We start from the raw sequence: 13,441 nt of genomic DNA, 5'->3' as shown, positions 1-13,441 counted from the left end.
AATATGAAACAAAGTACATATCTCATGGAGATATATTTCTAGAAATGCCATGAAACAGTAGAGTAATAGTCTTGAAAATGAAAAGTATCGGAACATGTTATAGGAATTACTAAATAATAAAAAGGTTCAACTCCATTACATGTAGCATAAAATACAAGTATTGGAGAAAGTTTTATAGAGACAAAATAAGATGCATTTCTTAGGGTGGTTAAGGAGACACAGGTTTTTGAAATCAGTTGTGTGAGGCACTGACTTAAAATGTAACATCAGGCAATGTAACCTCTCAGCCTGTTTCTTCATCTGAAGATTGGGGCTAGTAATAACTTCCCCTGTTGTACTGTTGTAGTAAAGGAAATGATATATGTAAGATGCTTAGCACATTTATGGCACATGGTATGCACTCAAGAAATGGTGCCTCTATTATTACTATTATTTTTAGCTGTTATGCAGAATCTTCCAGGACATTATTCACTCCCTCCGCTTAATTTGTTTGCAATAAGGGCTAACGGTCCAGGCATCTTTCACTGAAACAACCCAAATAGTACTCTTCATGTGTCTTTTTTGTGCATCTACAAGTACGAGAAAATTACTTATGTATCATAGTATTGAAAGAGAAGGTTATTCTTAAACAGATTAAAAGCAAAGTTTAAAAACAAAAGGCAGAAAATCTAATGTAAATGATCATCTGTTTGTTGTTTAAGTTGTCAAAATTTAATAAAGAACTGAAATGGTTTAAGTGCTTAAGAAGCATGACTTAAGATGGATCTTATGGGATATGAAGATCATCTCCTGCCCTTAAGCAGTTTCCTTGAATAAAATGACACAGCAGATGTCACAGTTTGCTAACTTTTATTTCATTCGACCCACTAAACCCTTTCCTTTTTCCTTGTTAAGTATCACTGTCTATGTAATGTATGTTTAACAGAGACAGGACTGTCTTATTCATCTGCTGTGCCTCATCTGGTGCCTTGAACATGACAAGCCCTATGTGTTCTTTTTTTTTTTTTAACAGATTTTAGTTGAGGAAAAGTTGTGTACAGAATTATTTAGTATCAATGAAGATATGTTATTTCAAAGGTTAATTATAGATTTAAAACATTTTTAATTTCAGACTTCCTTTTCTTCTGGGGAACTGTATTTTTGATAACAACAACTTTAGTTGCCCTTCTGAAAAAAGAAAACAAAGAAGTATCAGTAGGAAAAGAAGAAACTGAAGGGATCACAGATACTTACAAGCTGCTTTTTGCAATTATAAAAATGCCTGCAGTTCTGACATTTTGCCTTCTGATTCTAACTGCAAAGGTAAGAAATTTATAAAGCAAATTCCCCATTCTGTTACAATTAACAATATCATGGAATACTTCTGTTGCCTTTTCGTAAGTCCCTTTCCAGTAATATTAGAATTTAACAATAAAAACTAATATACTTTGTTTATTAAATGTGTTTTAAAAGGTGTGATGATATCAAATCGAACATAACTTCAAAGTAAGCTATATGTCTTAAGATCTTGAAAAAAATTATGCCAGTTTGAAGTACTTCTAATAAATGTGAGTTTTTAAATGAATGATATTAATGCTTGGAATGGAAATGAATACCTTAAAAAAATAATAGCTCTCTACTGTTAGAATGAGTATATACCTAATGTCAAAGGTATTAAACTTATTTACTTAGATATGGAAATATATGATTATTAGAAGTCCATTTAAAAATCAGTTGGATAATTTTAAAATGTTAGAAGGAAATATACTATCAAATAAAGGGGGGTTTTGGTTACTTTTTAAGAATTCTGTATGTTTTCTGTATTAAGTTGTCTTAATTTTATAGTTCTAAAACATTTTAAAGAGATTATGTTAGAAGAAAGGTAAGTATATTTTGTTATAGTGAACTATTGCTAGTATTGGAATTAATATCCTAAAATATAAAATCAGTTATAGGATTTTCATATTATATTTAAACCTATCAACATAAACACTTTCACAGCTATCTTTTGATAACCTTAATGTAAAAATTACAGCCTCATTGTTTTGAAGTACTGAATTTTTCTTCCTATCTAAGGATAAGGAGGGTTAAATTTTTAGGAAATGTTAGGAAGGTTTAAACTTAAGGTTCAACTTTAGAAATGCTAAAAGTTTCAAGGAAGATAATAGTATTATCTAATTATATCATTTAGAGATAACCATTGGTAACATTTTTGGTATATTTCCCTCCACCCTCCTTTTTTCCCCTATGTGTGTATGTGTGTGCATGCACATGTGTGTACATAAACTTGACATATATAATTAATACATTAATTATAATTAAGAATTAATATTAATATATTTATATACACACAAATACTTTAAAAGTGGAATTGGATCATACTGTGTATAATTTTTTATTTTGTTATTGCCTTATTCCATATTCCTGTATCATTAAATAATATTTTATAATATACTTTTTAATAGCTATAAATTGTCACAGTATATAAATTTGCCATAATGTACTCATTTTTCTATTGTTGTATATTTAATTTGCCATGTATTTTAATTATAAAAATGCACTAGTGAATATTTTTGTGTGTAACTCTTTGGTGTTCTGAATATTTCCTTCCAATAGATTCTTAAGTGAGCAATTAATGGATCAGTGAATATGATGGTTAAATTGCTTTTTAAAAGATTTTAATAATAAATTATACTGTCACCAGCAATGTATAAGGAGTTGCTTCAAATACAGAGTCTAGAATCCCATGTTCCCCCTGTAGAGTAAACCTCACCAAAAGTAACATCTCTCCTAACTTTTAACACCATAGATTAGTTTTCCCTGCTTTTGAGTTTTATATAAATGGAATATCCAGTATGTATTCTTATGTCTAGCTCTTGTACTCTTTCACTCAACATCATGTTTGTATAATTTATCCATATTGTTATTTATAGCAATAGTTTGTTCATCTCATTGCTTATAAATGCCATTGTATGAATATGCCACAATTTATCCATTCTATCAACAAATGTTTAGGTTATTTCTACTTTTGGACTATTATTAATAGTGCTTCTATGAACTTTCTTGTAAATTACTTTTGGGGAACATAGGTGGACATTTCTGATGGGTAAACACCTGGGAGTAGAATTGCTGGTCATTAAGAAAAGCATAGTAGGGCTTCCCTGGTGGCGCAGTGGTTGAGAGTCCGCCTGCCGATGCAGGGGACACGGGTTCGTGCCCCTATCCCGGAGGATCCCACGTGCCGCGGAGCGGCTGGGCCCGCGAGCCATGGCCGCGGAGCCTGTGTGTCCGGAGCCTGTGCTCCGCAGCGGGAGAGGCCACAGCAGTGAGAGGCCCGCGTACAGCAAAAAAAAAAAAAAAAAAAAAAGAAAAGCATAGTATATACTGCCAAACAGTTTTCCAAAGTCATTGTTCCAGTTTTCTCTACCACCAGCACTGTAAGGGAGTTCTAATCACTACGCAGCCTTGAAACCACATGTATTGTCTTTTCAATTTTAACCTTTCTGGTGAGTGTGTAATGGCATCTCATTATAGTTATAATTTGCATTTCCCTGATGACTAAAGAAGTTGCGCATCTTCTCGTATGATTATTGGCCATTTGAATATCCAGAGTTACCCTTCTCTTTAAATTTGTAGAATTTTTATTTTTTATATATCCTGGATATGAGTTTTTTTGTTAGATATGTGTATTACAAATATCTCCTGTACCACTTTTAAGACAGAGTAAATGTTGAAGTCAGTTTGTATATCTAATGTTTACAAAGAGAATGTGTTAAGTATAAGTGAAATTCTTTTCTGGACTTAAATATCTCTGACCTTTAATTTTTTATGTGAAATTTGCTCTTTGGCTCCATTCCGAGAAGTTAAAGTATTTAAAAGTATTTAAAATAATATTTATCATTAAAAATTTTTTTTTATTTGTATATTTTCACACTTACTGAAAATTTACTTGTATAGTTGAAAGAATGTCCATATATGTTTATCTAAATTCTGTGATTTTTAACATTTAGCTCCACTTTCTTTATTCTGTAAATTGTGCTATTTTACATATTTCTTATGAAGTATTTGAGAGTAGTTTGTACATATCATGTCCCTTTATCCATAAATACTTTAAGTATGTATCTCCTAAAAACAAGGACTTTCTTTTACAAAGCCACAACTTAATAAAAAATTAGGAAATTTAAATTGATATAGTACTATTTTCTAATCACAGTGCATATCCAGATTTCACCAGTTGTCCCCAGAGCAGCCTTTATAACTTTATTTTTTCCTGGTCAGGGATCCAGTTCAGGATCACACATTGCATTTAGTTAGTATGAGCATTTCTTTGTCCTTCATGACCTGGACACTTTAAAAAAAATTTTTATTATTTTATTTTATTGGCATATAGTTGATTTACAATGTTTTGTTTCAGGTGTACAGCAGAGTGATTCAGTTATACATATACAATATATTTATTCTTTTTTAGATTCTTTTCTCATATAGGTTATCACAGAATATTGAGTAGAGTCCCCTGTGCTATATAATAGGTCCTTGTTGGTTATCTACCTTATACATAGTAGTATGTGGTGACCTGGACACTTCTAAAGAAGACAGAACAGTTATTCTGTAGAATGGCCTTCCATTTATGGTTGTCTAATGTTTCTTCATGTTTAGGTTCGTGCTGTGTATTTATGTCAGAAATATCACAGAAATAATACTGTGACATCTTCAGGGAATTATATCAGGAGCCATATCATGTCCCTTTATCCATTAATTATTGTTGTTAACCTTGATTACCGTGTTAATCCATTGCAAAGTTACTATTTTCCTTTTGTAATTAAAAACTAATTTGTGGAGAAATACTTTGAGACTATCTAAATATCTTATTTCACCTCAAACTTTTACCCACTACTTTTAGCATTCTTATTTGTTTTTGCTGTTTTTAAGAATTAACCTAGGGCTTCCCTGGTGGCGCAGTGGTTGAGATTCCGCCTGCCGATGCAGGGGACGCGGGTTCGTGCCCCGGTCCGGGAAGATCCCACATGCCGTGGAACGGCTAGGCCTGTGAGCCATGGCCGCTGAGCCTGCGTGTCTGGAGCCTGTGCTCCGCAACGGGAGAGGCCACAGCAGTGAGACGCCCGCGTACCGCAAACAAACAAACAAAAAAGAATTAACCTAACTATACCTTTTCTTACCCCTCATTTAACCCAACCTCTTAGATATAATGTTTTCTCAGAATTATTTTTGAAAAGCTAGATGACATTTTGGAAATTTTGTTGTCAGTCAGAAATCATCAAAAATGTGTATGGTTTGTAGCAATGATGATTCATTTTAACCAGATTTATTTGGAGTCAAAGGCTTTTCTTTTAAACTTAAAATATACATATCAGTAGGTTTGGACTTGGACACTGTTTATTGTAAGATATAGAACTTTTTGAAATGGAAATTTAGTTGTAATTAAAATTACAGTTCCTAAGAGTGCCGAATTTTCACTTGTTTTTACTTCGTATTGTTAGTAGACCATAAGGGCAAAGTGTGCCTCCGTAACTTGATTGTTGTACCAGATATAATAATATGATACTTACTTGTAACTGGCATGGGTCAATAATGAGACTGAGGTTCTTAAATTACTTACATATGCTTGGAGGAAAATATTTCATAAGTCACAAATTAAAATATTTTTTTGTTTTTATATTGCAGATTGGTTTTTCAGCAGCAGATGCAGTAACAGGACTGAAATTGGTAGAAGAGGGAGTACCCAAAGAACATTTAGCCTTATTGGCAGTTCCAATGGTTCCTTTGCAAATAATATTGCCTCTGATTATCAGCAAATATACTGCAGGTCCCCAGCCACTAAACATATTTTACAAAGCCATGCCCTACAGGTAAAAATGAAATGAAACCTTACTAAATAAGAGAGGTTAAAAGAGTGGTCATCAGTATCACTAATATCTGTGTATAGAGTGTATATGGGAAAAGGCTTGAAAAACATCTTTAACTTCAGTATCATTTATATGCACTTTTATCTCTTTTTAACTTCCTAACAGGTTTTAGATACAGGCTTCTTTCATATGGTAGGCACACAGATTTCTGTTTTTGTTATTGTTTTTTAACCTAAAATGGAGGTCAGCTCCAACTTTCTTTCTTTTTCTATAGATTATTGCTTGGATTAGAATATGCTCTACTGGTCTGGTGGACTCCTAAAGTAGAACATCAAGGGGGATTCCCTATATATTACTATATTATAGTGCTGCTCAGTTATGCATTACATCAGGTAAGCTTGCCATGGTTTTTCCCAGGAAGTAAACTGTCCTATGTAAAATAAAGACGAAGTTCTTCTACAATTGCCTTAAAATAATGATAATAAATTTTAAGATTTAAGCATGAATCTGTTTCTGAAGAAATTATTTGACAGTGAACTTTAAACCTTGTGGATTTTACTTTTTTTATATTTTTATTTTTTGGATTTTATTTTAATGAGTTTTATTCATAGAAAGAGAGTTTCTTCTTCATTCACTTCATTTTTTTTCTTTTGTTCATTCAACAAATATTTGTTACATTTCAGAATTTATTCCAAAGTTAGTTAGGAATTCTACCCTTGCTAAGTATCCCTCAGTTCATCCCTAGATTTGGATTCTTTCCTTCTTCTAGTACCGATATTTTCTTTTTTCTGAAAGTATTGAGAAATAATGACAGCTTCTAGATTATACGTCCCAGGTTTTTGGTTTAGATTCTGTATTAAATTTTTCTTTCTTTCTTTCTTTCTTTCTTTCTTTCTTTCTTTCTTTCTTTCTTTTTCTTTCTTCTCTTCCTTCCTTCCTTCCTTTCTTCCTTTCTCTTTCTCTCTTTCTCTCTTTGTCTCTTTGTCTCTTTCTTTCCTTCCTTTCCTTCCGTTCCTTTCCTTTCTTTCTTCCCTCCCTGACCTGGGATTGAACCCAGGCCCTGGGCAGGAAAGCATGGAGTCTTAACCACTGGACCACCAGGGAATTCCCTGTATTAAAAATTATGACTTAGTCTTTGTGGTTTTGGAAGCTGGGTGTTAATCTGCTTTTTTTTTCTTTATTAAATGTGTTTGTAGTCCCCAAAAGAACTGATCTCCACTTTTCCATAGTCTCACCCAAGCTGCTGTTGCAGAGTGGGTTTTTCTTTCCCTGGGAATAAATGGTTCAAATAAATGGCAGATGCCCAATAGTAACCTTTGGGACTCACTTGCAGTTATTGCTAATGTGTGTTTCAGATTCACTTTGGATTTTTCTATAGTACCTAGTTTAAACTCTGAAAATTATATTTACCAACTCCTCACTGTTTTTAACTGAAACCTAAAAACATGGCTACCAGGTAACCTCAGTAAGTTTTTGCATACATTTATATCATTTAGGAGAATTCTGTAGTGGATCATGTCTGACTAGCTGTATGTAAAAACATTGAGGCTAAGATGTCAAATATAATTTTTTTTCTGTTTTGCACATAGTTAATGCTAGGTGCCAAATTGAAGTTAAAAGAAGTAGTTTAGCTTAGTAATGCTTCACTTCTTGAGTTAAGTAAAGAAAAATATGATGTAGTTGTCCAAAACTCATTTGTTTGGCTTTGGATTTCATTAGAGAATTTTCCAAAGTGTAGTCATCGAAACTCAGAAAACCAGATGCTTTGTGGTAAAAAAAATTACAAGGCCAGGTAAATTTGAGAAATGATACCTGACATCACCCCTCTTTATGTAGCATCTTAATCATTCCTTTAACAAATATTAAGTGAATACACCTATTCCATGCCAGGAACCATTGTAAGTACTAAAATAAAACAGTGAATAAATCATGCCAGAATCCCTACCCTTAAGGAGTTTATATTCTAAAGGCTTTCAGGAGGCCTACAGTCTAATTTTGTGTAACTTAGTGTTTCTCAGTCTTATTTGACTTTGGAACTCCTTTTTCTATGAACATCCCATGGAACAGTATTCAAAGGAATTCTATTTTAGAAACATGGGTTGTTTTCATGTTCCTAAATGAAGGGTTAATTCTTGCCTCTCAAGGAGATTTTTCTCTTCAGTTTGTCACATAAATTTTGAATTATATATAAGAAAATTATATACATATAATTATATATTCATATTCCCTTTGAATATTTGAGTGCTTATATGTATAATACATATATACTATACACACATATGGTATATTTAGGTATAGTATAAATATAGTGTTTTGCTTATTACTATATGGATCTTTCAATACTACCTCATCTGTCATTCTCAGTTGAGCCTTCCTTGACTACTTGTGATAAAATTAATCTCCCATATATTTAGGCCCTGATAGCACAATGTGTGTACTTCTTTTTTCAATACTTACCACATTTCATCATAATTATTTATTCCCTATTTTCCCAGCTTAGCATAAATTCTTCAAGGGCACAGAAGGACTGTGTCTTATTCATCTTTGTATTGCCATGACCAGGACATAAAGCCTGGCTTGTAGTAGGTGCTCAATAAATGTTTGTTGATTGAGTTTAATAAGGGTCATGAAAATTAATTTTCTGGTTTATGCTTTCAATGTTCTTAATTTAGACCATAGCTTTTTAAAGTCTAATTGTACTGAAGATGTTTTACATTTTCCCTGTAGGTTACATTGTATAGCATGTATGTTTCCATAATGGCTTTCAATGCGAAGGTTAGTGATCCACTTATTGGCGGAACATATATGACCCTTTTAAATACTGTGTCCAACCTGGGAGGAAACTGGCCTTCTACGGTAGCTCTTTGGCTGGTAGATCCCCTCACAGTGAAAGAGTGTGTAGGAGCATCAAACCAGAATTGCCAAACACATGATGCTGTTGAGGTAAGTATGTTGCAATTTTAGATAATGTTAAGGTAGTATTAAGATATTAATTTCCTTGTTTTTGCCTCTAGAAGTACTACATCTTTTTAAAATCGTATCTGCCCATAGTTTCTAATAGTTTTTTCTTTCCCATCATAACTGAGGGTATAAACACACTCACATCAGTAAGTGAAGCTCACTTGAAGTTGCTTCTCAGCAAGGGAGGAGCAGTCTCCCTCTCCTTCACCTTGTGTACCTTTGTCCTTATACACTAGGCATTTAATAAATGCATGATTAATAGCTAAGGTATATAATGATAGAAGAAGGAAAATTCCATTGGCTATTCATATAACAAATGGTGGTAAAACTGAATGGTTAGTAGTTTGTTGATAAATTATTTCAAAGTAACATTAACCCACTTCTAGAGTAAATTCCTTGGAAATTTCCTCACATTTCCAAATATGAAAAGCTGTATCTTAAAAATGAATAGTGTTTACAGCAAGAGCTGAAAATTGTTTTTAATACCGTTAGTAGCATTAGAGAGATTAAGATACATTAACTTGTTTTGTCATTTGGAGTGAATGAAATGTTTTAACAAAAGTATATTTTGATTAATCCTTTAAATAACAAAGTAGAAACATGTAAATTGCTGAATACTTCCATTTTGAAATTGTGGAGTATTTATTGATATTATAATTTTATTTTTACAGCTTTGCAAAAAACTCGGTGGCTCATGTGTTACAGCACTGGATGGTTATTATGTGGAGTCCATTATTTGTGTTTTTATTGGATTTGGTTGGTGGTTCTTTCTTGGTCCAAAACTTAAAAAGTTACAGGATGAAGGACCATCTTCATGGAAGTGCAAAAGAAGCAAGTAATGCATTCACTACTGGACATTCTAGAAAGGTAACTCTAGTTTAGTTTTAACTCAGAGAGTTATGGTAATCAGTGTACAGGAGTATAAAATATTATTTTAAACAGGAAATTATTAATATAAAATGCCAAATGGTTAAAAATATAGAGACCTCTCTGTATATTTAAATATACTTTTCCTTGCCTTGTCAATGTATTTAAAGTTTACTTAAGGTCAGGAAATTGGTACTAAAACAACTTTTCTGATCTTGTTATTTGATTTATGTCTTTTTTATTTACTGACCAAAGCGTGTTTTAAGCTGCAATGCAGTAGTCATGGGTGGTAACCATGCAGTCAAGTATTGTTACCAGTACCTATCATTGAGCTATATTAAAAAGTTAGGTAAAATATATTAAATGGAACAGAGCTTGATATTCAGGTACTAACTACAACTAGTTTGGCCTTGTTGGCAGTTAAATCTTATCTTGAATTGTAAATTGGTTAAATTTTATGTGGAATTTGTTGAGAAGAGGATATAAACTACTGAAATACCATTTTAGTTTTAATTTTTCTGACCATAACCACATTGTGCTAATGTATCTGTGTTAAAAAGACCATTTTAAATGTATTTCCTGCTTTTGTAAGCATTAAAGATTTATAGGAAGATTATTCAAACTATTTTTTATAAAATGAAAGCTATGACTTTTATTGGTTCCCCTCCCCCTTCCCCCTTTTGGAAGATATTTTGATTCCTTGTTAATTTTACCCTAAAGCTTACATATGGTTTTTTGTCCTAAGTGCTTCATGTCACATGGACAGCTCACAAGTGGTTCAAATTTAATGTTGTATGTATGTTCACGGCAAAGTTTTGAAAATAAAAATTAAACATTTTTCTTCAAGTAGTTTTCTTTTTATTATTGAGAGAAAAACAGTAAAACTTACTGATAAAGAAAATTTTAAATGAATAATAGTGTAATTTTAGAAACTGTTTTGAAGAGAGAGACAAAGACATTTTGTGCCTTTGACAAATAATGGGTTGGAAAAAGGTTTCTTAATTAAGCACTGTACTAATGAGAAAAGCTCTCACAATTATACCAAATCAGGTACTGTTTCCTCTTATTAAAACACAACCTTCTGTTTGTAAACTATAGTTTCTAGTGGAGAATTGCTATCCCAGGAGAATTAAGCTTTTGAGTACTTTAGCAATTTCCAACATATTATGTGTACCTGATGATAAGGTTCTTTGCATATTTTGTGTTGTATGGTACTCCGACTCTTTAGAGATTACATAAAGCCTTCAAAAGTTAAAGAAAAAGAGATATTAAGTTGACTCTTATTTATTTTTTTAACATCTTTATTGGAGTATAATTGCTTTACAATGGTGTGTTAGTTTCTGCTTTATAACAAAAGTGAATCAGTTATACATATACATATGTCCCCATATCAGTTGACTCTTATTTAATAATTATTATCTTTGTGGGAAAATACATACTAATGTTTGATTTTGTTAATTTTATAACATAGGTTGAATTTTAGAGTGGGGTTTTTATAAGTAATGGAGGATAAAATGGGTGGGAGAAAATGGCACTCAGCATCTGAAGAAAGATAGAGGCAGTGGCTTCTAGAACTCATGCATTGCCATTGGAAAGCCTGTGTTGGGCATCGCTGTCAGATCCTGAAGAATCACCTGGAAAATCGTCCTAGAGACATACCAAACCATAGACTACAGTACTTTGTCACATGTGTTGTCCTTTGTCATGTATTATAATCAAAATGTTTACTTGAATAAAGAAAACCCACTATCATATGTGAAATGTATTTTGATTTTTTTTTTTTTTTTTTTTTTTTTGCGGTACGCGGGCCTCTCACTGTCGTGGCCTCTCCCCTTGCGGAGCACAGGCTCCGGACGCGCAGGCTCAGCGGCCATGGCTCACGGGCCCTGCCGCTCCGTGGCACATGGGATCTTCCCGGACCGGGGCACGAACCCGTGTCCCCTGCATCGGCAGGCAGACTCTCAACAACTGCACCACCAGGGAGGCCCTGTATTTTGATTTTTAACTTTTGGATTAAGAAGCTCACATTGCCATAATTACCTTTATATTTTCCCCATGTTATTACAAATTATGCATACTTTCAAACGTACTTTAAGTTTATAAATCATTGATGACTTGAAGTTTTAAAATGTATTTTAAGCCTTAACTGTAAGGTGAAAGCCATTTCATTCATTGCACTTGCTCTAGAAATGAACACTTGCTTTGAATTGTAGTCATTTGGTTTTTTGGGTACATGCTTGTAAGGTTTGCCAAAAAAATGACTTGTTAATATCAATGTTGCATACACTGATCACTGATGGCATCTTATAAATGATCTACCTGAATGTGAGGATCTGTTGGTTGTAAATCTGCTAGAAAACACTGCCTATTTTTGCGTGTGTTTTTCCTTACTGACAGATCCTGATAAACTCTACCCTCAAGTATGAACATTAACTACTCCAGTTAATGAATTATATATTTACTGGCTAATATTGAATATAAATACATACATACATTTATAAATACATATATATATATATATATATATATACATCTCTTTATATCAGTATTTCCATTTGCACATTGGTTGCAACCCGTTTAAATCAAAAAATGAGTTTGAAAAGCTGTTATAAGATTAGCTAAGATTAGCTGAGACTAAAACTAAAAACTCCTTGGACTTCCCTGGTGGCCTAGTGGTTAGGATTCTGGGCTTTCACAGTGGTTGCCTGGGTTCAATCCCTGATCAGGGAAGATCCCGCAAGCTGCGTGGTACTCCTTTGTAAATATTTTAATTTTGCCTGATCAATCATAAAAAATTTGTTCAACACCTGAAATAGATTTCTCTATTTTTTATTTTTATTAAAAAAATTTTTTTAATTTATTTTTTTGGCCATGCAGCACAGCATGTGGGATCTTAGTTCCCCGACCAGGGACAGTGGGAACTATAGTGGGAGCTGTAGGGAGCTCCCCTACAGTGGGAGCTCAGAGTCTTAACCACTGGACCGGAAGGGAAGTCCCTAATTCTCTGTTTTTAAAAATAATAAACCTTTGAGAGAATTCCCTGGTGGTCCAGTGGTTAGGACTCTGCGCTTTCACTGCGGAGGGCCTGGGTTCAATCCCTGGTTGGGGAACTAGTATCCTGTAAGCTGCACAGCACGCCCCCCCCCCCCGAAAAAAACCTTTGAAATCTAAACCTATTGTTTGATTTCACCCTTTTATGACAAGGGTTTTTATACTAAACAGTTGTCAGTGGAGCCTTGAAACCCCTGTACTACTTGCAAAACTCTGGATATGTAATTTTTAATTTTTCTGGAGAGAGTTCTTATTAAAATATTAAATGGTCTGTGATCCAAAAAGTTGTAAAAGCTATGGCCTTATTGAATATGGGCTGTACTGTGAATTTTAAACATATATTTGATATAATAGTTGTAAAACTAATTGTTTAAAGCATTCTGAAAACAATGTTAAAAGAAAAATCTATGCTGAAAGCTAGAATATCTCTGTGCTTGTAGTACTGAACTTGAATCTTGAAGGGATTAGAGCAGATAAGACATTACTGGTGAAAGAGGGACATAAGGGTGAATGGTATTCCACAAAAGACATATCTTAGTCATTAAATCCTTTTCCTCCTATAAACAACTTATATTTTGCCTTGTTAACATACCCCCCCAAAAAAGTATGTTATTTTATATTAAATGGTTGAGATCATTATTTAATATAACACAAGACCAGATTTGTTTTTGTATTTTGGGGGTGATGTCTTTTCATGTATTTGAAATAATGAGTAAAAC

At 33.1% G+C, this 13,441-nt stretch overlaps 1 protein-coding gene across 3 annotated transcripts in view; it reads left to right on the top strand.

Moving 5' to 3' along the window:
• SLC33A1 (solute carrier family 33 member 1) overlaps positions 1-13,441 on the top strand; it is a 43,127-nt gene that overhangs the window by 12,480 nt on the left and 17,206 nt on the right. The window contains exons 2-7 of one of the 3 annotated variants that reach the window (XM_060099055.1): positions 1,112-1,302; positions 5,662-5,846; positions 6,118-6,235; positions 8,571-8,786; positions 9,476-9,671; positions 11,143-11,432. In XM_060099055.1, the coding sequence (XP_059955038.1) occupies positions 1,112-1,302; positions 5,662-5,846; positions 6,118-6,235; positions 8,571-8,786; positions 9,476-9,643 (878 nt within the window). In that variant the 3' untranslated portion in view covers positions 9,644-9,671; positions 11,143-11,432. Of the gene's footprint in view, positions 1-1,111; positions 1,303-5,661; positions 5,847-6,117; positions 6,236-8,570; positions 8,787-9,475; positions 10,521-11,142; positions 11,433-13,441 lie in introns of those variants that run through there. The other 2 variants (XM_060099054.1, XM_060099056.1) reach the window with 2 other exon arrangements.

The sequence above is a fragment of the Mesoplodon densirostris genome, chromosome 5 (genome assembly GCF_025265405.1).
Source record: "Mesoplodon densirostris isolate mMesDen1 chromosome 5, mMesDen1 primary haplotype, whole genome shotgun sequence".
Taxonomy (NCBI): Eukaryota; Metazoa; Chordata; class Mammalia; order Artiodactyla; family Ziphiidae; genus Mesoplodon; species Mesoplodon densirostris.
The sequence above is the reverse complement of the archived record's forward strand: the minus strand, read 5'-3'. Positions and strand labels throughout refer to the sequence as shown.